The 25,886-nt window shown below is 39.3% G+C and overlaps 1 protein-coding gene and 1 long non-coding RNA gene across 2 annotated transcripts in view; both read left to right on the top strand.

The window, feature by feature from the left end:
- The window catches only part of LOC140070703 (uncharacterized), a 188,175-nt gene that overhangs the window by 94,738 nt on the left and 67,551 nt on the right, over positions 1 to 25,886 (top strand). The window lies entirely within an intron of this gene.
- Positions 1 to 25,886, top strand: part of CDH5 (cadherin 5) — a 57,845-nt gene that overhangs the window by 27,296 nt on the left and 4,663 nt on the right. The window contains exons 2-11 of the mRNA XM_072117488.1: positions 12,872 to 13,078; positions 13,486 to 13,774; positions 14,148 to 14,267; positions 14,591 to 14,758; positions 15,710 to 15,897; positions 15,976 to 16,229; positions 19,796 to 19,920; positions 20,546 to 20,670; positions 22,110 to 22,218; positions 25,394 to 25,645. Coding sequence (XP_071973589.1) covers positions 12,893 to 13,078; positions 13,486 to 13,774; positions 14,148 to 14,267; positions 14,591 to 14,758; positions 15,710 to 15,897; positions 15,976 to 16,229; positions 19,796 to 19,920; positions 20,546 to 20,670; positions 22,110 to 22,218; positions 25,394 to 25,645 — 1,816 coding nt within the window. The 5' untranslated portion in view covers positions 12,872 to 12,892. The remainder of the gene's footprint in view (positions 1 to 12,871; positions 13,079 to 13,485; positions 13,775 to 14,147; positions 14,268 to 14,590; positions 14,759 to 15,709; positions 15,898 to 15,975; positions 16,230 to 19,795; positions 19,921 to 20,545; positions 20,671 to 22,109; positions 22,219 to 25,393; positions 25,646 to 25,886) is intronic.

Here is a 25,886-nt window from a genome sequence, read left to right as displayed (position 1 = left end):
CGTCATTAGCAAAGTTATCCCTGATAGATGTTAAAGTGCTGAGTATGAATGAGGACTATAATAGCCCCAAAAATATAGAAAACTACAGCAAAGTATCTCATATTGGAGCATAGCACCACAGTATCCTGAACCCCTTAAGTCAACAGAGGTTAACGGTGATTTGAGAATGGTACCTATAGGACAGGAGAAAACAAAAGTTACAAATACAGACCACAGGTAATACGGACCCCGACACATGTTTTGCAGCAATAGCTTCATCAGGGGGAGTGAGTAAGAGCAGAGAAAGAGGCTTTTAGTTAGATATTATAGCATAGGAGAGGGACTGGGGAGCAATTTGAAAGTAGTGATCAAAAAAACACAGCAGTTTGAGACCAGTCCTCCGGTCTATCTGCAATCCTGGAATATAAATTGAATTTTCATAGATATGCAGCTAATAATATTTAAGTGACTTTAACATTTTTTTTTACAGTCTTTTCATAATTTGCTGCTACTAATAAAAAGCAGAAAGGTTTGAGTACAACAATCTTCATTGGTATCAGCTACAGGTGGACTACCTTTAATCCTTTAGCAACCAGCCAGTGCATCTCACACACTTTTTAATTTTTTTCCTTTTAGATTTACTGTTTAATTTGGTGTGGATTTTTAATAATCCACACCAAATTAAACAGTAAATCTAAAAGGAAAAAAATTTAAAAGTGTGTGAGCTGCACTGGCTGGTGCAGAATGGAATTCTGACATTTTTTAACATTTATTCTCTTTGTCAGAACAAGGCAAAAGATAGACCTGGAAGCCTCGGCATTCCTCCATTAAATCCAGTAAAACATTGGGGGTCATTTACTAAGGGCCCAATTTGCATTTTCCTGGCCTTTTTACCCGAATATTTCCGATTTGCGCTGATTTTCCCTGAATTGCCCTGGGATTTTGGCGCACGAGATCGGATTTTGGCGCATTGGCGCTGGCATGCACGCAACCGAAATCGAGGGGCGTGGCCGAACGAAAACCTGACGGATTTGGAAAACCCACCTTTTAAAAAAAAATGTCGCGAAAATTGCATTTACCTTCACTAGGAATAGGCCGGTGAATTTCAGGGCATTCCAGCGGACTTCAGCGCAGCAGCGGAGGAACTACCTTAGTGAATCGCGGCCAGACCCAAAACCACCGCACAGAACGCGCCGCTGGGTAAGTAAATCTGCCCTATTATGACCAAGGCATATTAGTCAAACCGGTGCTCCGCACTCCTATTCACAGGGGCGGCTTCAGGAATCCATGGAGGCTCCATGTAAACCCATGGATAAGGAATCCATAGGGGCTCCCCTCACCCCCATGGATTCCTTATGTACAGCCTTATGTTCCCCCCCCCCCCCATCCCCGGAGCTCTGGACCCCAACATTTGCCCAGGTAAGCCCAGTCCTGGCGCCAGCCTTGCCTACTCAGCTCCTTGCATACTGCTATCATAGTACAAGGAGGAAGGGAACCTCGTAGGCAATTCCTGGGGTGAATAGTGCACTGCCAATTCACATCCTGATGTTCCAAGGGGAACCCCTGTCTTTTCTGGCATTGCTTTATTGTTTTATGTTGTAGAAAGATAAATGCAAACCTCTAGTATTTTTTACATGCTTCTGCCAGCCAACTATTAAAAGCCTCCTTTCTACAGTATGTGGAAGCCGTAGCCACTTGGCAGTTTGCAAAATTGATTGATAACTCCACATCATATTTAACATTTCAGGGTTAGAACAGTAATTAAAAGGTGAATCCTATTAAGCACAGACTGTATAATAGCTAAGAGAGAATAATTTCTTCAGAGAATTATCTACGCCGATGAAATTAGCAGTCACACTGAACGAAACGTCCTGGATTCCCTAATGCTCATAGGAAAATTTCACTTAGCGTAATTATAGAGCGCTGAAATCTTGCCAGCTCTCCTCCCACTCCCTTCATATCTAACAGAACAAATGCAGGAAACAGCGACGTGAAAAGACGTGGGTTTACCTCTCCAGTTACTCCCAGCGGTCAGAGTATAAGTGACACACATCGGGAAGCAGTGCACACTCTCTTTGTATTACAGACACATTCCATTTTACCGCCCTATATAAAACAGCCCATTACTGGAAGAAGAACTCATAAAATCAAATGCATTTAATATGCTTTGTTGACCTTTTAGCACATTCTTTTTGAAGAAGTGAACGCTGTGTTTTTTTGCATCGTATAATTAAACCAACCTTTACCTTTAAAGGTCTAGCCACTTGTATTGTGTCAAAGCGGAGACATAAAAAAGATGTTGAAATACTGATCAATTTTAAGAACAATGAGCATTCTGAAGGAACTTATGTTTTTTTAAGGACTACCCTGGTTTAAAGGAAACCTACCATGCAGAATCTACCATCAGAAGAAGATCTGAGGGTAGACTCCTCTTGCCTGTCTCTGCTCTAATCTGTAATTTAATAATCCTGGAACCTAACCTAACTTGTTAAAGTCTTTATTTTAGTAATATGTAAATTAACTGCAGAGGCTACTTGGGCGTGGAGTAGCCTTCGCTCCCAGTGCCCGACCAGGCTAGTACACGCCCCAGTAGCCTCTGCAGTTAATTTACATATTACTAAAATAAAGTTTTTAACAAGTTTGGTTAGGTTCCAGGATTATTAGATTACAGAATAGGGCAAGAGACAGGCAGAAGGAATCTACCATCTAATCTACTTCTGATAGTATATTCTTCATGGCAGGTTTCCATTAAAGGGGTTGTCTACATTTACTACAGACTAAAGGCAAAAATAAACTGATCACAGAGAGTCCTACTGCTATGAGCCTTTCTTTTAATAGCAACCTTTAAAGATTCTTGAATAGTGATCACTGCTGTTAATATTCAGAAATATATTCACACAGTCTGGTGCAAAATTCCCCTAAAAAGTTATACACAAAACACTGGCCAAAAATATCACTTTACAACAAAGATTATATAAGAAGAATGTACAAATCTTTATTGAAGCCAGAAATAGACATCACAATAAGACAAACATTTAAAAACATAATTAAATTCATCATAAAACAGGCAATGGTTGAAAAAGCATATAAACCTATAGTCTAAGGTCACCTCACTTACAGGACCTGCTGGGGTGTATATTTTGTAAATGGACCAACATTAAAAAATGCAACAACTATATCAATGGCAATCACTTATAATAGTTACCAAGTGGTCAGAGTATACCCAAATCAGGTCTTCACGTAACAGGGGACCCTAATAACCTCCCTACACCATGCATATTGCCAGCTTTCCTGGCTTCCTCAGGGGTTCATTGCTGTTACTGTCACAGTGACAAGATGACTTCCATCTTGAGCGCAAGGTAAAGCCTTAGCTTCATCTTAAATTATAGAACCACAGAAATCGTTTTGTGCTTAAAAATACTGGTAGATATATTCAATGCTCACTGAGTTATCCATATTTAAACCAATGCAAGTAATCATGCATCACATGATTGAGGTGTTAATATTCAAGGTTTTACACTCTTTTGGAAAGAAAGGGCAAATAGGAGAGTATGTGGTGTATGTCTGTATGTCAGAAGAGACTTAAAAGCGGTTGTGAATGAGACAGTGGTCTCAGAAGAGTGTGAGGAGGCTGAAACTTTGTGGGTTGAAATTCGAAATTGAGGAAATAGAGGGTCACCTATATTAAAAATTGAAAACTTTGAATTTTAAGAAGGCTAATTTCTAGAAATTCAGGGCTGCACTACAGGATATAGACTATATAGCAGTGATGGCAAACCTTTTAGAGACAGAGTGCCCAAACTGCAAAAAAAAACCGCTTATTTATCGCAAAGTGCCAACACAAAAATTTAATTTGTGATTTATACTCCCTTCTCTGTCACAGTTTTAATTGATACCAGCACCTGAGGACACCAATAAAGCAGAAAATAGTCCCAGGTAGAGCTGTCACTTTAAAATAGCTCTGTGCACAGCAAGTCCTGGGCTGTCTGGGACTGCAGGAAGATACCTGGAGTCATCTCTAGTGATGGCCCGAGTGCCCGCAGAAAGGGCTCTGAGTGCCACCTCTGGCACCAGTGCCATAGGTTAGCCATCACTGCTATATAGGATCAAATACTTTCATATAATATAACTAATGTTAAATGGGAGAAATTCAAATCTATCCTGGGTCATTATACTTCTAAATTTATTCCAATAGGTAACAAGTATAGACGGGCTAGATTTCACCCTGCATGGCTTACAGCTTAAGTTAAAAGGGCAATTCATGATAAAAAGAGGGCATTTAAAAAATATAAATCTGACGGGTCACCTGAGGCTTTCAATACTTACAAAAAAATTATCAAAATCTGCAAGAAGGAAATCAAATCATCCAAAATACAAAACGAAAGACTTGTGGCTAAAGATGGCAAAACAAATCCCAAGAAATCAATGCAAAAAAATTTGACTGTAGACCAAGAGAAGGCGGAGATACTTAATGTTTTTTTTAGCTCCGTTTATACAATAGAAGAAAGAACTTCTGATGTGGATGGTGCCAGTTTGAGTCATGCATCCTGTAATATACTAGACTGGCTGAATGTAGACATGATCCAATCTATGCTCAATGAAATCAATGTGTACAAGGCTCCTGGACCAGATGGGTTGCACCCCAGAGTTCTTAAAGAACTCAGTTCGGTTATTGTTGTACCGCTGTCTAAAATCTTCAGGGATTCCGTAATGTCTGGTGTGGTGCCAAGTGACTGGCGCAAGGCAAATGTGGTGCCAATATATAACTTTGCTAGGCAATTACAGGCCTGTAAGCGTAACTTCCATTGTGGGGAAATATTAGAAGGGTTAGTAAAAGACTATATACTGGAGCATGTGACATCAAATAGTATAATAAGTGACAACCAGCAAGAGTTTACTAAGGATAGAAGTTGTCAGATTAACCTGATCTGCTTCTATGAAGAGTTGAGCAGTTGTCTGGATGGAGGAGCTGCGGTGGATATTGTGTTCTTGGACTTTGCAAAGGCATTTGACACTGTCCCTCATAGACGCCTGATGAGTAAAATAAGGTCTATTGGTTTGGGAGAAATCATTTGCAACTGGATTGAAAACTGGCTGAAGGATCGTATCTTGAGAGTTGTGGTCAATGGTTCCTACTCAGAATGTTCACCAGTTATGAGTGGTGTACCCCAGGGTTCTGTGCTCGGCACACTACTATTTAATATATTTATTAATGATATAGAGGTAGGAATTAATAGCATTGTGTGTATTTTTGCAGATGACACCAAGCTGTGTAGTGTAATACAGTCTGTGGAGGATGTTATTAGGCTGCAGGGGGACTTGGACAAACTGAATGTTTGGTCATCCACTTGGCAAATGAGGTTCAATGTGGATAAATGCAAGGTTATGCACCTGGGGGCTAGTAATCCAAAGGCAAAATATGTCCTTGGGGGAGTAAATCTGGGAGAGTCCCTTGTTGAGAAGGACCTGGGGGTATTTGTTGATCATAAATTGAATAACAGCATGCAATGTCAATCAGCTGCCTCTAAAGCCAGTAGGATCTTGTCATGTATCAAAATTGGTATGTAATATTACCACTGTACAAGGCATTGGTTCGGCCTCACCTGGAATATGCTGTCCAGTTCTGGGCACCGGTCCATAAAAAGGATGCCCTGGAGCTGGAGAGGGTTCATCGTAGAGCCACAAAAATGATAAGGGGTATGGAGGGTCTCAGTTATGAGGAAAGATTATAATTTATTTAGTCTGGAAAAGAGAACTATGAGGGGACATGATTAATTTATATAAATATATGAATGGTCCATACAAAAAATATGCTGGTAAGTTGTTTCAGATCAAATCAAAACAAAAGACGAGGGGACACTGTGACCCCCGCAGATCACAAAAAAAGAGGGGTCCAATGGGTTCCCACCTACCTCCCTCGAACCCCTTGTTGCTTTGTCAGATTAATGGAGAAGATGGACGCACAGGACCCCATCGGATCCCTCGTTTTCATGATCTGTGGGGGTCTCATCACTGAGACCCCAACCGATCAGCAATTTAGGCCCTATCCTGTGGGATGATACTGCTATATCAATAAAGTTCCTAGGGCAAAAGACTGTTAGTAAATTTATATTGCTAGATTGTCGAATTAAATTTTAAATTGTTAAATTTAAAATTAATTTCTTAGATCCCTTTAAAGGGAACCTGTAATCAGAAATTGACCTAATAAACCTCTACCAGTATGTTATCAAGCAGCTGACCACATTCCAAATTATGGGAAAATCAACTTTGAAGGGATGTTAATTGGTTGTACAAAGTAGGCAGACTTTTAAGACTGAAATCAAGATCTCTCTTCCGCAGAAAGCCCTCTTCACTGTGACTGATGGTCCTACATCCAGAGACATCATTTACCAGATCTCCTGAAGTCCAAGGCACAATAAAAATCACAGAGGTGGAGGAGTTCAGAGCTCCCCGCCTTGATTTCAGTGTTAATCTCTCCACCTCCTTGACTTTATACAACCAATTTATATCGCACTTCAAAGTTGATTTTCTGCATGATGCCACCACACTGGGCCATTAAAGAAAACAAAAACTAGAAAGTCTTATGCTACCTCAAAATATACTAGTAGTGGTTTATTAGGCCAATTTCTGATGACAGGTTCCCTTTAAACATTTGTCAACCCATGACTATGGTGACTATGCCATAGCTTTAAGGGAAAAAAAACTAATTTTTACTTTTTTGTATCATTGTGTAGATCTCAGAATAGCAATGTCGGGTGTGCAAACTTTACAAAAGCCCACTCCACCCAGAATGTGCGATTTAACCTTCCATAAGTACCACTTTTGATTAATTTTCCAATGACAACTATGGCCACACTTCTGAACTGAAAAGACTCCTTTCAAATGCCCTAAATTGCAACAACTTTTTTTGGGGGCACCTTTAAAATAGGGCATGCAACAAAATTCTGTCTGACACTACATGATAAATGTGTTGCACAGTCCGACTGTACCATGGAACAACCCTTTCAGTGCAGAAATTTTTGTTTAGTTGGGAAGAGTGCAGCCAAATCAGTCTACAGTTATACAGTTTCCTTTGGAAGAGACTTACTGGTTAGGTTATGAATCCATGTCTTGTCACAAGGCTTATGTATAGTAGTCCTAGAGGCATAGAGGGGCATTTATTATTTTTGTCGCAGGGTGGCGATGGAACCATGCTTTATTTTCCAGTAGGTTTTTAAGTTTGTGGTGCAAAGTTTTAGCTTGATTGATTTTGATTGTAGATTTTCTTTTCCATTCTTATTGAGCCCTTTTTTCCCACCTATTCATGATATTAATCATATGCCTCTCACTAAATTTCTTAGAAATTACATAATAAAATCTTGGAGCCAGAAAAAGAAATCGCATATTATAAATATTCCCACAGAGGGGAAAAAGGATTACTGCCGGATTGAATAAATACCAGAAATATTATCTTTATTTTTTGTAAAATACTCCTGAGAAATTGAAGAAATCCATAGATAAAAAATCTGCTTGTAAAAAAAACCCTTCCTTTAGTAGTTTTATAAATTGAGAGTCATAGATCTCACTCTGGAAATGGCAGATTTATTAATTGACTGGTTACTCTGGGTGCACAGTCATACGACTAATAAAACTGTACTGTCTGCCACCACCAATTTTTCCCATTGACTGCAATAAGCGGTCAATATTAGAGCATGTTTAACCTTCCATTAACCTTGCATGGAAAAATCTAGAAGCCAATACTTTCCGTTTTATGAAGATGGGTTTATTATGAACGCGTTGGGTTTATTCAGCTTAATAGCCTCTGCTGGGAATTGTAAATGAAATGTCTTTCAACAAAAATTTCATGACCGCCTCAACCATTTTTTGTAAATACTCTTTAGGGATTCATCACAAAGTAAAATCAATTCTGCTCTATGCACTCACAATATCCCACAGTTCTCTTTGTCCCACTCTTTTTCATAAACTTGCTAGACTGTTAAAACTCCTGTCTACAGTAGTTGTATCCTAGATGATATCTTGGATAAAAACAGTGTAGAAAGGGATATCATTGAGCTTTCCCAGACTCCTGAACAGCAAATTTAGATGGTTATGCAAATATGCCATTGAGGAGCCTGGAAAAGCTGGATGACAACCCTATCAGCAAATTAAAATGGTCACCATTCAGCTTTTCTGAATATAAATATCAAGCTTCAAACAAAGAAAAATGGCAGAAAATATATTATTGAGCATTTGCCAGTTTTCTGCCAGAGAAAGCGCATGAATCTCCCCATCCCTGCCAGTTTTCTTCTCCGACCCACAATCCTACGATGGACATGTTGTGTCAGAGAGCGGGCAGGCTGTGTGAGGTCACGAATACCTGACCTAACACATTTACTACAGTAGACACTTCCAATCTGGTCTACAGGTCTACAGGAGTTTAAGCCTATATTCACTTAGAGGCCGGAGACTCCTAGTGAATACAGGAGCCGAATCGTGAGGTAGGGGAACTTTAAAATTGACGTTCTAAACACCATTCTTGAATGAATTCCCCCCTCCCCTTCCCCCAATGTGCCATAATTTGGTGGCTCGTGTAATGTGGAACAGTAAAGTATTTTATGGGGTTTTGGGGTCTCAACTTCCTGCAGTATTAATAAAGGTGTATATAATGGCTGGTATAGATTTTAACAAACATTCACCCCAGTTTTCTAAAGTGATTATAAGTCTAATGGTGGCCATTGGCCCTACTCCTTTCCACTGCTCTGAACATTTTGCATAAATGGTGGAAAAAAAACAATGGTTTCTACGTTTCTATACTCCAAAAAGGGCATGAGACATGCCCCCTAATAACTGAGTATCAAACAGCTAAACAGTGCAAGGTTAGATGGACCGATTGAAAGGAAATCTACCATCAGGAATTTGCCCATTGAGGTAGATCTGGTCGTAGGTTTTTATAAATCTTTCTTACCTGAACTACAGTTTATATAACTAATATGTAAATTTTTGACAGAGGCTACTGGGGCATGGAGTAGCCCCTCCGGCTGTGGGTGCAAAGGCTACTCTACTCCCTACCTGCGCATTCTCAGCACGCTCCTTATCAGCGCCAGCTTCTTCAAGCTCTGCACATGCGTTGAAGCTCCTTGCTCTGTGCCAGTGGCAGAGTGCATGAGCATGTTGTGGCAGCCCTGGAGGGGTCACCTCTGAGTAGTCAGAGGTGAAAATGAACACACCAAGGAACACGAAGGACGTGCAGGTAGGAGGGACAGCAAAGGCCAATGGGGTGTGGAATAGCCTTTGCTACCAAAGCCCGTAGATGCTACTTCATGCCCCTGTAGCCTCTGACAAAAAATTGCATATTTGTTATATAAAGTGTAGTCCAAGTTAGAAAGTCTTGCAGAATTAGCGAAAGAAAGTTTAGGTCTTAGCATGTTAGTAGAAAACCTACCATCAGATCTACCTTAGGTACTGCATTGGATTTATCAGCATTATGAATGATAAATCAGTCTAAATTGTACTTCCTATTTGTATTAGCTTACTCCAGAAAAATAATAAAGTTTGTTGCATTTACATATTTGTTGGTGTATGCCCTTTTCAATTGATGTCACACAGTTTATGTATTAGACCACACCCTGTAACACTTTTGATAAATGCAACAAAAGGCATTCTTAAGAATTCTGTCCTTACCATATTGATAACTCTTTACCATTGTTTGAGAGGTTGCATTGTTTGTTTGGATGCAGCTTAATAAACGCAAGTGGTGCTGTCATGTCCATTTTGAAAGAAGAGGCTTTATCCTGACAACCCTTACAAACAATGCTTGTTCAGTCTTTTTCTAATTGAAACTACAATATATAATATGCTAATTGTGGCCTGTGGAATATGAGATGAGTTTTTTGTAGTTTCTCTGACCTGGGAGAGTTTGGGAATGATCTTATAACCATTCACAGATTAATAGAAAGCAGCGTCTAAGATTACATTTTCAAAACTTCTGCTTTTATTGAGGTGGTCACACTTGCTGCTGATGGTTTAATTATGGGCATTTATTTACTGTCCATGGTTGCTACTTACCCTCTTCATTCCTATGAAAGCAGCAATAGTGTATTTTATTTTTCACATACTGGGGCATATTTACTAATGTAGGAAACTGCACTAAAAGTCAATGATGCCCGTGTATAATGTTCTATGCACATGATTCATTAAGAATGTGCGCCAAAAATCATGAATCTGGAGCTTCCCTGCACTGGCCAAAAAGAGTTCACCAACTTTTTTGTGGTGCAGCTTTAACATAGGGTGTGCAACAGACTTTTGTTCAAGTTAAATATGGCGCCCGGTCCGACTGAGCACCGGAACGTCCAGACAGAAAGTCAGTTTCCACCAGAAAGTCAGACAGAAAACTGGCACAAAGCCCTTAGTAAATGTGCCCCACTGTCTCAGAATTTTGTAATTTGAAATTTTTTAAGGTTGTAATTATCTGACTTCAATTACATTCCAAGGACAGGATTGTTTTATGTCCTCGTAGGAAAAGATATATAATTAAAAGAGCGTGTAGTTTCTTTTTCTCATGATTAACTTTATGTTTTTAATGTTACTTTGCTAGAAGGCGGCATCTAAACCCATTGTAAAGCCTTCTGCTTTTCCTGCTGTGACCAGCTCCTGAGGCAGGCTATTCTACATATTCACAGTTCTTATCCTAAAGAGGTCTGGTCACCTCTGGTGATTGAATGCTTTTTTTTTTCTCTAGACAGAGACAGTGACCCATTGTCTTTGGTGGGAAACAGTTTTTCCCCAAATTTTTGTAAGGACCATTTTTATAGTTTATAAATTTATCATAATCCCTTTTGGTCATTTCTTCTCTAGATTAAGTAAATTCTTTCAATTCTTTTCATAACTGAGATCCTCCACACCCCATAACAGTTTTGTGGTCCTCCTTGATGCAGATTCTAACTCCAGAGCATCTTTTTATGAAGTACAGCCTGACTGAACTGCATATTCAGGATGCAGCCAAAACAATGATTCGTGAAGCAGTAATATTACTCATCTATCCTTAACTCTATTAATACAAGACATGATCCTTCTGTCTTTAGAAGCACATGATTGACATTGCATGCTGTCATTTTTTTGTATTTGTAGGCCGCAGCTTACATAAGTTGTCAAGAAAAAAACCTAAAAGGAAATAAAATGTTTTCACCTTTTGGTTTTAAACCCCTTTTTTGCCCCTATTTCATAAAAGGAAGCTTTGCTCTGACACAGAAGGAAAATCTACCCCACAAATCTGAAATATTAATCAGGAACAGTAAAGAATGCTGAAAGGTGCACACAGAGAGGAGAGATTATTTCCTCTTGTGTAGGAGAGAAGCTTCCTTTCCAGAAAGAAGGGAAAAAAAACTGAACCCTTTCAACATTATTATGAGTAACTTTTTTTGGATTATTTCATCCATTGTTTTATCTTCCTATAAATAATATAATAAGTGACAAGCAGAGAATATATTTACACATGTTAGTAATTACTTAACACCTCGCTTCTCAATATGTCTCAAGAAGGTTTAGGGTCCCAAATGGACATTTTTACATGAAAAACATTTTATAAAATAAACTTAAATACTTACCTAGATGTGAGTCCTTGAGGTATATCGGACTCACATCAGAAGATCCTGGGGCCTCCTTTCATGTTGAGGGAAGAGAAGCCAGGACAGTATCCTTTTTAGACTGTGCATGCGCTGTACCTATGGGGCTGGAGCATAGGTCTAATACGTCCGCTTCACTTCCTGGAACGCATCACCACTGAGGGATCGAGAGACTGAGGTGAGTATTCATTTTTTTTTCACCCTGAATGCTTAAAAATCCATAAGAACATGTCGGTGGTTTAGTGTCTCAAATTACCCTGACAGGTTTCCTTTAAGTTACATCTCAGTAGTAGACAAATATATAAACACTATACTTAAATTCCTGCCACAGATGTCCACTTCAGCATCAAACTATTGCCTTAGAGTGTGCATGACTGGGTTGCTTTGTGCAATAGGTAGAAATTCATTCATATAGATTAGTGATTGTTTAGATCTTTCAACTGTTAGCCCCATTGTAGTGTTTTCATAGTAGTCAAAGAAATACAATTATCCAATATATTTAGGTGTCTCTCAAATTTAAGTTCTTTATTCTAATAGCATTTTTCCATTGCTTATTTACTTCAATAACGGTAACCATCTAAGAAGGATGGGATGTTTATTTTTTCCAGTTTGGACCTAGTAGAAAGAGTACAAGTTTGGGTTAAGCATATTATATAGTCTATCATTGCGTTTAACCAACTAGAATGTAGAGAATAACTACTTAAAGAGGATCTGTCAGCCTAAAAAAAGCACTAGGAGCTGCTTGCTTCTAGCAGCTTCTATCTCTACTGCATTTTTACTAGTGTTAAACTGCTAGCTTTATAGGAACCCTCTGATAAAGTTAGCAGACACTGCAGCGCCATAGCCTCAGAACGCCGGACTGAGCTCACAGTGGTCCGGCGTATTCATGAGGGGGCAGCGGCGGCCTATGGTGTGGGAGGGGCAGTCCAGGAAACAAGCAGGGCCTTGGACCAACCCAAGCTCACAGCGTTCCAGCCCTCCCAGGGAATGGCACTGCAGTGTCTGCTAGCTTTATCGGAGGGTTCTGATGAAGTTAGCAGTTTAATACTGCAAAAAATGCGGTAGCACTAGGAGCTGCTTACTTTAGTAAGCAGCTTCTAGTGCTTCTTTTAGGGTGACAGGTCCTCTTTAATTGATTATCATACCTTAGATTTCCCTAATGCATTCAGCTTTTGGGTACATTAAAATAGCTGATAATAGAGGAACATACATATCCTGGTCCTGTAAATATTAGCATTTCTCATCTATAGCTGCTAATATACAAATAAATAATCAATTACTTTTTTTTAAAGGTCGCTGGAAATCCAGCCAAGATGAAGTTTCTTTTACTTCATCTCCTGGTTATCATCAACATCTTCTATCATGTGGTCCTGTGTACTAGCAGTGCACACCACGAGAGTCAACCTATCAAGACTAACCAACGTGTAAAGAGAGCCTGGGTGTGGAATCAGATCACTACTCTTGAGGAACAAACAAATATTCCATATTTGATAGGAACGGTAAGATATAAGTGGGTGTGATGTAACACATGCTAAATAGTTCCTGGATTCAGATACCAACAGTGAAATCAATATTTCATATTATTTTCAGAACGATCCCTGTGAGCCATGAATAGTAGTATATAATAATATAATTGTTTTCAATTTGGGATTAACCACAGTAAACTCATGATAACATACAGTAGGTAGAACTTACTATTCCATGTAAGGTCAAGCGTATACAGGGTAGAGTAGACACATGTGACTCCAATGAGGTAGGAAGGGGTTTGGTTTGTTATTGAATTGATGAATCCCTATTCAACAGCAATGTCTAGGAAATAGGGATAAATATTCAAAATTTTTGTTATAAAATGAAAAGATCACTTTCATGCCAATAAGCAATATTGAGTAATTCAATTTATTTTTAGCTTCACTCCACTAAACTACGCAGGGATTCAAAGTACATACTGCAAGGAGAGTATGCTAACACCCTCTTCAAAGTAAAAGAGAACACAGGCGACATCTATGGCTATGAGAAGCTTGACCGTGAGGAAAAGGCACAGTATAATCTGACAGCACTGCTTGTAGATATGATCACCCTGAAAACTTTAGAACCTCCTGAGATGTTTTCAATTAGACTTATTGATATTAATGACAATGCTCCCTCTTTTACACAAGATTCGTACAATGCTTCAGTCTCGGAGATGTCTGCAACAGGTATGTACAATGTATACTAATACTATCATAGATCCAAAAAGCACATAACACCATGCAAACTGTCCTACATTGGGAGGGCTGGTTTATTGGTGAAATTTGGTGATATTTTAAAGCAAAGGGAACATTTTCTGGCAGATATAACAGCAGCTTATCTTCAGAAAAATGAAAGGATTGGGTTTATGAATTCCAACTTGTTATCTTCCCCAATATCTGCCACTGGAGTATAGTCAGGGGTGAGCTTGGGGGCCCCATACACATTAAATAGTAAGCCAGATTCTGTGGAGATTCAGGCAGCTTAGACTTCAGCATGTCAGGTTTGCTATACTAATAAAGAGCATTGTAACATAATAGTATTTTTATCTACCTAACATAGATGTGTTGGTGACCAAGGTTACTGCTGTAGATCCAGATGACCCCACGGTGGCTGGACATGCCAAAGTAACATACAAAATTCTTCAAGGATATGAACACTTCAAGATAAATGAAAACACTGGTAAGTAAATAACTATAGGTCTGCCATTTTTACAAAGTAATATAATAGTGCTTTACAATTGTGGAGGTTTAAATCTCCATAAAATTCAGATCTCCATCAATGACTCCCTGCCACTGCTTTACTTCAACATGACCCATTACCAAAAATGGGGAAGTGCTTGAGTTTCAATCACAATAGAGTTTCACTATGAAGACAAGCAGTGAAATAATTCATAAACCATCATTTAAAGAATTGGTAGTGGTCCCAGTTGTTAGACTGGCAATCATTCAATGACCTATGAGATTGTTTTGTAAATATTCATCTTTCTTTTATATTTTATAAAGGTGAAATATTTACCCTGAGCTCCTACTTAGACAGAGAGACACAAGCCAGTTATGAAGTCATTGTTCAAGCCAAAGATTCTCCTGGACTCAGTGGGGGATTTTCAAGCTCTGCTACAGTAACCATCCATTTGAATGATATCAATGATAATTTTCCAACGTTCACAGAGAGTAAGTATCACCCCACTCCAAATCCAAAAAAAATGTATTGGTAACAAAGAGATTTATTACGGTTTAGTGCTTAGAAAAATTTAAGAAGGCACAAGAGTTACAGTCAGGCTCTCATAGGTGTTGTTCTCTACTCATAACCTAGGAAAAACTACTGCATCATATAAGAAAGCCATGTTCCCACTTCGTTAAGCTATAGTAGCTTTGCTTGCCCAATGCAACCAGTCAACCATTCAAATTAGGGATGGCTTTTACTCTGCCAATACCTATATGGATTGCCTGGTTTTGTGAAAAATAAGACATCAGTCGGGAGATGGCTTTACAAAGCAACACTTTCCTTTAAGTCCTTTGCTGCTAAAGTTTAGCTTTTTTGCTGCTCCCCATTGATGCAAAATTTGCGAGTTTCCAATAATGATGTCTTGTCAACAAGACATGGCCACTCTAGCCAATAATTTGCCAGCAACTCAACTGGCATTGAAGTAAATTGCTAGACTACTTCTAAGTTTATATGTCCAAACCAAAAATGCAGTGGAAAGGCCCAAATGTGGTAACGGAGGTATCGGATGCTACTGACGCTCGGGCATGTAGAGTTCTTTAGTCATGCTTCATTTAAAGAGTTTTATTACAAAGCATTTCGGCTCAAAATTCGAGCCTTCAAGGTTACCTGACGTAGGCTCAAATTCAGAGCCGAAACGCGTTGTAATAAAACTCTTTAAATTAAGCATGTCTAAAGAACATGCCCCCAACAGTAATCCTAAACCTACTCGGCATAAAGTTCCTGCCAATAGTAGATCCATGTCCTGCTACTTACAGATCTTGTTTAAGACAATAGAACACAAACATAACAATAATGAGAAAATTTGAAATGATTAGTCTAAAGGTTTTTTGGGAATGCTAGTAGATCTTCAGAATCCTTAAACTTTCTGTCTGACACTGATATCTATAAATTTACAGAAGAGTACACATTCAACGTTTATGAGGATCTGAGAGTTGGAGATGTGGTTGGAAAAATTTTGGTAAAAGATATTGATGAACCACAGAACAGAAATGCAAAGTACACTTTTTCAAAAGCAAAATTTCAACAATGGTTTGAGATAAAGAGCAATGCACAGACCAATGAAGGCATCATCATTCTGAAGAAGGTATGAAACATCCTCTCTGCACATCTCTTTGCCAACCACTGCCTCTTGCTTTGGTTAAACACATGTCTTTACTTTCAGCCTCTAAACTATGAGAGTAGTGATAATGTATTCAGAATGAGCATTGAAGTCACAGACCCCTCCATTGACTTACGAGTGGTAAAGCAGCAGAGGCCAAGCAGCACCACAGAAGTTATTGTAAATGTCTTAGATGTGGATGAGCCACCAGAATTCAGCGCACCCTACTACATGTTCAAGGTGAAAGAGGATGTAATAAAGAAAACTATTGGTTTTGTATCGGCTACAGACCCTGATTCTCCCAAGAGACCAGTCCGGTAAGAATGTCATAAGTATTGTACAGTATAATACAAATCACTGAATAATTTACTTTAGCTCCAAATATTACTTTAGTGCCATATATATATATATATATATATATATATATATATATATATAAGTTGAATTTGCATGTAAGTTGGAACTGTATATTTTATAATTGTAACCCTAGCCAAAAATTTTTGGGTTTTTGTAACAATTGCAATTTAAAGAGGACCTGTCACCCAATTAATCGGCACTAGGAGCTGCTTACTAAAGTAAGCAACTCCTAGTGCTTGATCAAACGCTGCAGTATTAGGGTGATAGCGTTACCGGAAACCTCCGGTAATGCTATCAAACACTGCTGCAGGGTACAATGTAATTGTCGGACAGCTCGCAGTCACTGCCGGTCTATGGAGCGAACGGGGCGGTCCGGGGAAGAGGCAGCGCCTCAGAACCCCCTCAAGCAAGCTGTCCGATGATTACACTGTACCCCGCCGCAGTGTTTGATAGCGTTACCGGAGGTTTCCGGTAACGCTATCACCCTAACACTGCGGCATTTGATCAAGCACTAGGAGCTGCTTACTTTAGTAAGCAGCTCCTAGTTCCGAAAATTTAGGTCCTCTTTAAAACTTCTGGGTTGTTAAAAGAACCAGGATCAACAATAAATCTTAATTGCAGACACCTTTGAAACAGATGATTATTGTAGCCTGGGACTAAAGTACAGTAAATTACCAACATCCAGAGATCTGTTTGTAACTGGAGGTCGTCTGTAAGTTGGGTGTTCTAAGCCGGGGACCGTCTGTACATATATATTTATATATATATAAATATATATATACTGTATATATTTGCAGCAAAATCGCTAAAATAAAAGCTTTAAAAATTATGCTAATTACTCTCAAGTGTTGCTTGCGCAACACAGACCGTGCTTGCCACTCTCCCATTACCCTAATTATGCACACCTTCATTGTACATTAGTATACACCTACCCCCTTCCCCTTCCAAAGAGCTGGTAACTTCACCAGGCTCTCAGGAACTCTCTCACATGCAGCTGACTGTCCGCTAGTGAGTGCGCATGCACAAGAGTTCCCGAGACCTCGGGGAGGTGAATATAATTAGGGTAATAGGAGAGCGGCATGTGCCGTCTGTGATGTGCCAAGAGCGCAGCTTAATTTTAAAAGTGAAATTGCTTGTTTTTATGTCTAAAAAAATTCACATCCTGCATCAACAAAGGTATGTGTAATTTAAAAAGTAGTTTCATAAGTGGTACATTTCATGTAAGCTCAAACCCATTCTCTTCAGTGGAGCAGAGCTGCAGTTCTGTCCATAAGCAAGCGTGTCTCCGCTTCTGTAAGACAACAGACTTTTATTATTTTTATCATCAGTGTTATCATCAGTATGGGTAAAATTCTTGAGAAAAACTTGCCATACAGATATCCCAGTGCTCCAGTGTCTCTGCTTCCTATGTCAGCTTCATGTATCTGTATCCTGACCCTCAGCAATGTTTTGAGATGGATAGCACTGAGGCATCAGTTAAAGGGGTGTTCCCATCTGGGCATTTACATTTAATTTACTTCATTTGCCATAAGTAAACATTTCTTCCATTGGATGTTTCTGTGCAAAGATAATTTCTCATAAATGTAGCCATGTTGTCCCTTAGAAACGAGATAGCTTCCTTGGATACGACCACCTCACATTTTGGCAGAGGTGGCCAGACATGCGCTATTGAGTCCTGCCTGACCACCTGGATTCAGCGTTCATTACCACAGGGCGGCTGTGGGACATGCAGTAACTCTCCAGACATTTCATATACAAAAACCTTTTGTTTCTTTGTGCAACCCCTCCAGTAGAGGTGGCCGTATCCAAGGAGTAAGTCTTGTTACTAAGCGACCATATGAATACATTTATGAGAAATTATTTAATTATTTAATTTTTTAATAACATCTAATTGAGGAAATGTGTATATATGGCAGATTAATAAAACAATGTGAATTCCCAGACGAGAATACCCCTTTAATGCATACAGTATGCATATATAACATGTATTTGTCATGTTCATGCACCACAATTGTATTGCAATTGCATTTTATCCAACATTTTTAAAACTGTGCACCTAGAGGGTCATGATAGTGTGTTCCTAGTTTGCATCACATTTATTACTGCGCGGTGCTATAGCATGAAGGAAAGTGTACCAAAAAAATAGGTGTGACTGTTTGCATATCCTGAAAGCTGATTGGATCACCTATGGGCATGTAACACTATTAAATAATGTGTCGCAATTTGCACAAAGAAAGTGCAAACTAAAACTAGGCCCATTACACCAGTTTTTATATAACTGCGGCAATGACTGGCGGCCACAGTCACATATCCGTGTCAAAAGTAATCATTGGCGGTCCGGATATGGAGACAAAGGGACACTACAACCAGCATCACAGGGTTGGTAGTGGATATGTATAAGGAAAGTACTGGTCTGTTATTTGTAAGTGGCTGTCCATCCCCTTTACGTAGACCCCTTTACGTAGGCTCCATGATTAAATAATGATGTGAACTCCATAGCTTTCATCCTACTTATTGCTACTCTCCTGCAAAGTTACCAAACTGATTGCAAAAGAAGTCTTGTCCATTATAGGATAAGCACTAATGTCTGAACTGCAGGGATCCAGCCTCTGATCACAAAATACTGAATGTTTAAAGAAAGCAGCGGCACTTTATGGGGCTTATTTACAATGGGTACGCACTTTTGTCGGGCTATGACAGGTATTTAACTGGGGATTGTGTCACACGCGATCAGATTGTGGCGCAGCTGGGCTGGCTTTCATGCGATAGAGATCGGAGGGCAGCCATCTGGCAATCTGATTGATTTGGACTGAGCGCAGGATTTAAGATTCGAATTGTGTTGCAAGACAATGCACTTACATACATCGGGAAGAAGAAGGTGAACTCCGGCGGACCTTAGCGGGGAAGCAACACAATCACAATATTGGGTGCACAATCTTCATGAATTGCGTTAGAGTGCATTCCGGATGGATAATACACTTTCGGGGATCGGGTCAGGACAGGTAAGTAAATGTGCCCCTACATGTTCTAGTGCAAATAATGACCTTTATTCACCCAGCATTGCAAGTTTTGACTCTCACAAGTGTTTTTCAAGCATGCTGGAGCAAAACTCGAGTCAAAACATTGCAGTGCTGTGTAAATAATAGCTGGTATTTGCTCTAGATCTAGAACATGTGGAGTGCTGCATCTTTCTTCAGACATACAGTATATACAAGTACATTGCTTGGCTATTTGCATATGTCCCAACTAACGTTGGGTGCCTGCATAACCTGTCCGTCCATTTATATAAGAATATAGGACCATCAATCATTGATCAGATAATTACTGTGTTCAAGTGAGAGGTGACAATAGGTAAACCTAGTCGAACCATAGAAGGACATTCTGATCCTAAAGAATGCCACTTACATAGATCCATGCCGGATGCATTTCCCTTCATTTACATTTTTTATTACAGGCTAAATTAACATTCTGTAGTTTTACAGTGGGCACAACAATTTTGTGAATAGGTGTTTCTCTCTCCTTTTAGGTATTCTGCAAAACCAATCAAAGATGACCTATTTATAGTGACAATAAATGGAAGTATTTTCATCAAGTCCCTAGATAGGGAGACCAACGCTTGGCACAATTTAACTGTAACAGCAGAGGAAATTGGTAAGTACACAAAGATGGCTTCTGGTATTGAGGTCACTTAACCAGATAGGGAGTAGGGAGGGATGCTGAATGGAACATAGCATTGTCAGCATTCAGGGGTAGTTGACCCACTGTACCACTATGTACCACTATGAGAGGGAGACGCGTGCACTGGAGTGTGGGGACTGCGGAGACCGCCACTGGAACCAGGAAAGGGGAGCAAGGCTGCATGCTGGGTCCGGGGGCACAGCGAGGCACACGGGTGCACCTGCAACCCGGGATATGGGTCGCAGGAACACCGGTAAAGAGCAGCACTACCATGAAACACTGCTACTGATAGAATACAGTTACAGTACATTGTCCAATAATAACACCACAGCCTCTGAAAAATGTATTGTAAAGGTTCTAGGAGGAAGACTTCCACTAATTTCAAATTAAAAGCCTAAGCTAAAGAGCCATCGATATACTGATTCAAAAAAAATACTTTTAGTGCTAGTGATTATGAAAGCATAGGCATTAGAGAAAATATGGAACTTGGGCTTTCTCATCATTTTCAATATATCTGCTGTTATTGCAATGCTTAAAAATGTAAGTTGTTTCAATGGTTAGTTACTAGGACTTTATTAATTATATGCTTTTATTGTAGGCTCTCCAACCAAGAAAGCAACATCAGTAAATGTATACATAAGTGTGCTGGATGTCAATGACAATCCTCCAGAATTTGCTGAGCCCTATGCTCCAAGAGTGTGTGAAAATACAGCAAATGACATAGTAAGTTTTGTGCCAATCTAGTTACATCTCAAGAGATGGTGGTAAAGTTTCAGATATCTTGCTCCAACTTTATGAAATGGTTCTTGTGATGCACCCACTCTCGAGATCACTCATGGGTTGCACCTGCACTAGGGAGCCTCACAATAAAGCCTCCCCCCCACCCACCTACATAAGATGGCGTCTTGACACTAATTTCTACTTCCCTAGCGCCCAGCACCGATTCTATCAGGGAAACCAAATGCATCAGAATCCCTGACCCTGCACACCACACCCGCACAGCCAAGGGGGCATACCACCACACTATTTACCTCCCCCCCTACTCCCTGATACAGTCACATGCTTATTTCATACACCTCCTCGCTGCCACCACTCCCAGTAACACACTCTTGCACCCAAATACACACTCTTCTAGGTGCTGTACAGTTCACACGGACACATATCTTATAGAAAACTGCTAGCACACAGACGATCACAGTGTAACATGGCTTAGTGGCAATTCACCTCTCCAGAGTTATGGTAACGTATAGAGCCCAAGAATAACCTATTAAAAAACTATTTAATATACAGAAAGGTACAATGCCTATAGAAAAACAAAACAATAAAATAAAAAGTGATAAAATTAAGAAAAATAGATCTCACTAATTAGATTGGCATTGAGGTCCCCGGAGGAGTACTGTTAAAATCCTGGACAGCTGTACAAAACTTGGTGCATCTCCTGGAGATTGATAATGAATGGATGCCTATAAGTATTATCTTTATTTGCCAAGGTTGGGTTTTGTTTAGTCAAAAATGCATTCATTCTCATACAATGTAACACACCCAGTCAGCTGTAAAACTCAGCATGCAATGTTGTATGAGGCAGCGCACAAGGGCCTGCAGGCAATAGAAATGTTTTATACAAGTAGTTTTGTCGCATCATTATTACACACCTCTGTCATCACCATTTTCTTACCGTAAGCAGAAGAAAATTTGGTATCACAGCACCCATTACTTGTCCTGCCATAACAACAAGCCACTGGTGCCTTCATTTGCAGGGCTATTGTAAAAAACAAACCTAGATGAAGTTTGTAAGTGTGTTTGGAAGTGTGTAGCCTCTGGGAAAAAATTCAGGTTTTGTTCCGGATAAGATTATTGACTTTAATCCTTTGCTGTGTAGCAGCACACAAACTGCTGGTTGGGATGATCAAGGGAGCCATCATATAAAGAGTAGGGTTTCCTCTTGTACTAAGAGGGACACTAACCGCTTAACAACAGGGGCGGATTTTTATTTCTGGGGCCCCAAGCTACTTTGATTCCAACAACTTCTTCTTGGTGTTATTTTTGTTTTGAACATGTTGGTGTTATTTTTGTTCTATAAATTATTGTTACATTAGGTAACTTACGTAACTGAAAAAAAACTGAGCAATAAAATTTAACTCTGCTTGTTGCAATCCTTGCAGGCCATCCTAGACATCTCAGCAACTGATAAGGATGAAATGGTCCCAGGAATGAAGTTTACATATTATTCAGTGGAAAAAGAAAACAATTTCACAGTGCTGGATAATCACGGTATTGTGTTGTTCTTCCCAGCTAGGCATCAATGCACACACACAGAAAACTCAGGATGTGGTTTTGTTAATGTAGAATTTTGATTTCTATACTCTGGTCAAAGGAATCTCAGTGGGGGACTGAGGAACTGCTGGTGACTTCCATACACCATGGCGTTGCTAAAATTCTGCTTTGTTTTATATTTGCTCTCGTTCAACAATAGCAGTGAATTTGTAAACTTTGCTTATGTTCTTTTAAACATGAGCTCGGAGGAGTGAGATGTGGTGTACTACTGAGCAGGGAATAAGCAAAATATGATTGTATCATCATATCCACTCATATAGTAACAACATAACACCAGCACATTCCCTAAAGCTACTGGGTATTACAAATATTTCTGTCAATATGCAATGTAGCTAAAATGCACAGTATCCTAAATGGATTGTACAGGATCTGCTTTCTTCCCCAAAATAGCACCAAACCTTCTTACAGGTTACTCAATTGCCAACAATGGTAACAGAGTTATCTATTCTATGTAGATAAGCCAGCATACTCAAGAAATGTATCCAAAGCTACTAAGTCATCCTATAGACCTGATCAATCATTTTCTTAAAGGGAACCTGTCATCAGACACTGAAATAATAAACCACTACTGGTCTGTTTCATGCAGCTAAACACCTTTGAGATAATGTTTCTTTCATGGTCCTGTATGGTGACATCATCCAGAAAATCAGCTTTGAAGTGAGATGTGAATTAGTTGTATAAAGGCGTAGAATTTAACACTGAAATTAAGTTCTCCCTGCCTAAACACACCCTTCACTGTGATTGATAGTCCTGTATCCAGACACATCACTAGGCAGATCTCCTGAAGTCCAGTGCATTATGTCAATCACATGGGAGGATGTGGGGAAAGCTTTCAATGTTGAACTCTCCGCCTCCTTGACTTTATACCAGTTTACATATCTTATGTCAAAGTTGATTTTCTGCATCATGGAACCATGCTGAGCCGTGAAAGAAACATGATTTGGAAGGTGTTAAGCCTCTTGACAACATACTGGTAGTGGTTTATTAGGCCCATTTCTGATTACAGGATCCCTTTAAGCAAAATATGCAAGATATTGTTCCCAGTTTTGCCAACTCTTACACACATCCATCTACAGTACAATCCATTAATTGGTAAATGAATATTTAAAGACTGGACAACTATTTTCGCTTGAGTTATATTCTCAAAAAGAATCCAGGTAAAAGTAAACACCTTTCTTCAGGAGGTACTTCAATTTATTCACATATCCCTGTAACAAAAAACAGGGTCATAAAAACAAAGAACAATTTAGTGTGGGAGACCAGTGTCTTTCAAAATAAAAAATATACCCTTTTGTATTCAGTTTTCATAAAAAATCCAGAAGAAATTAAGTGCAAGGCATGAGAATTAAAAGGAAACGGCTTAGCAGCATGTTTGCAAACCCTATGGGGCTTATTTACTAAGGTCCCACGGCCGCATCTTTGTCGGGTTTTCTGACATTTTCATGGATCGTTCTGCTGGGACAGGGAATTAGAAGGGGAATGTGTTGCACGCCATGCACTTACATGCATTGGAAGGGAGATGGTGAACTCCGGCCGACCTGAGCGGGGAAGCAACACATGCAGGATATCAGGTGCACAATCTTCTTGAATCGCGGCATTTCTAGAATTTGCTCATTTCTTACAGTTGAAGCTTCTACAACCCACTTAGCAAACGCTCTCCTCTACAATCTTTTCTTAATGCAGCAGCCAGACTTGTCCAACCACTACACAGATGCCCGCAGCCTGTGCCACTCACTGCACTGGTTGCCACGCTTCTTCTGAATACTATGCTAAAAAGTGCTCCTCTCTACCTCTCCTCTCTAATCTCAGTATATTGCCCAATCCATGTTCTTAGATCTGCCAGGGATCTTAGATTATTCTCTTCTTTAATTTGAACTTTCCTCTCATGTCTAGAGAACTTCTCATGAGCTGCACCAATTCAAATTAAACTAATACCTAACTTCCAAAGCTTCAAAAACCCATCTCTTCAGGCAGGCCTATCACACTCGCTAACTGCATTAAATGTCAACTCTCTCTTCACTAACCCATACAGTGTCCTCCTCCCATCTGTGATCAGGCAAGCACGCTGGATACCAAGCTCCAGGCTTCTCTGCAGTCCATTGACCTTGACTAAGCATACAAGATGATGGCTGATGACCTGTTCAAGCAGAAGCAGTTCTATATATTAAATTATTTTATTCCATTCCCTAATAAAAAATATGGCCTGACCATTATACAAGCTCTTAGACCTCCTGTGTCACTTCTTCATCACCATAGACTGCAAGCTCTTGCAAGCAGAGCCCTCACTCTTATTGTTTCTTATTTTATTTGTATATGTCCCTCATAAGCACTATGGAATATGATTGTGCTATATAAATAAAGATTATTATTATTATTCCTTTTTATTCTTCTGTCTTGTACTTTAACCGTTGTACCATGACTTCTGGATTTTTAATGAAAACTGAATAAAAGATGGATACATTTTATTTGAAAGACCCTGGTCTCCCACATTACCGTAAATTGTTGATGGAATCAATCATGAACAAATTTGTTTTCACTGAGTTAAATCTATGCTATCTATTTTAACTCCCTGCCATTTATTCTTTGTAATGTATTTCCTTTACTTTGTGTAAATGCCATGCTCCATTTGTATATATATTATTTGATATATTCTGTATATACCATGCTCATAGAACAATATTATAAAAAATATATATGTGGATACGTATATCAGGTAAGATGATTCTAAGAGGTCCCAGACCTATAGAACATCCAATAATTAGATTTGACCTTAAACCATCTAATGTAAGTTGTGTCTGTAAAGACTAGATTAACCAGTGCAGTGGTGATTTATTCCATACTATACATATAATTGTATAAGATCGGTATAAGAATCAAGCCACGTGGGAAACAAAAACAAAAAATGTCCCAGGCCCAATTTTATGCATGACACAATCTACATGCATCATGTAATGTTTACCTAGTGTCTCGTGTGAAAGAAAGCCATTGGGCGTCAAGCACTTTTAGGTGTTTAGCATTCAGTTTGGTTACCAAATTGCCAGACTAGTGATTTTACCATCCTGGAAGTACTGTACTTTGCTATATGTAATATTATATGGCATATTTTTTGCAGATAATACAGCGACCATCAAAGTCAAGAATGGAGCATTTAATCGTGATGTGGCTAAGTTCTTCTATCTACCGATTGTGATCTCTGACAATGGAGTGCCATCCCTGAGCAGCACCAATACCCTAACCATCACTGTCTGCAAGTGTAATGAGGAAGGGGAATTCACATATTGTGAGGAAGCCCAAGGGTTCACAGCAGTATCATCTTCAACCATTATAATCATCCTTTGCAGTCTTGCCCTAATCCTTCTGTGTGGTAAGTGCTATTTTAAGATCTGGTGTTAATTTTAGTTGAATTAAAACAGATTGTATACTTGTTCCATATTGTGGAGTCTGGGACCCCAGGATCAAAGAATCAATTAATGTAGAGGCAATAAGGAACCCCAGTTCACATAACTCCACATTATTCACCATAATAACTGACATCTTCATCCAATGATTCAGTCTTTACATATAAGGCTATGATATTTCTTAGTGCCTTAGGCAGTCTTTATCTT

Source organism: Engystomops pustulosus, chromosome 7 (assembly GCF_040894005.1).
Source record: "Engystomops pustulosus chromosome 7, aEngPut4.maternal, whole genome shotgun sequence".
Classification (NCBI taxonomy): Eukaryota; Metazoa; Chordata; class Amphibia; order Anura; family Leptodactylidae; genus Engystomops; species Engystomops pustulosus.
This window is presented reverse-complemented; position numbering and strand designations above follow the sequence as displayed.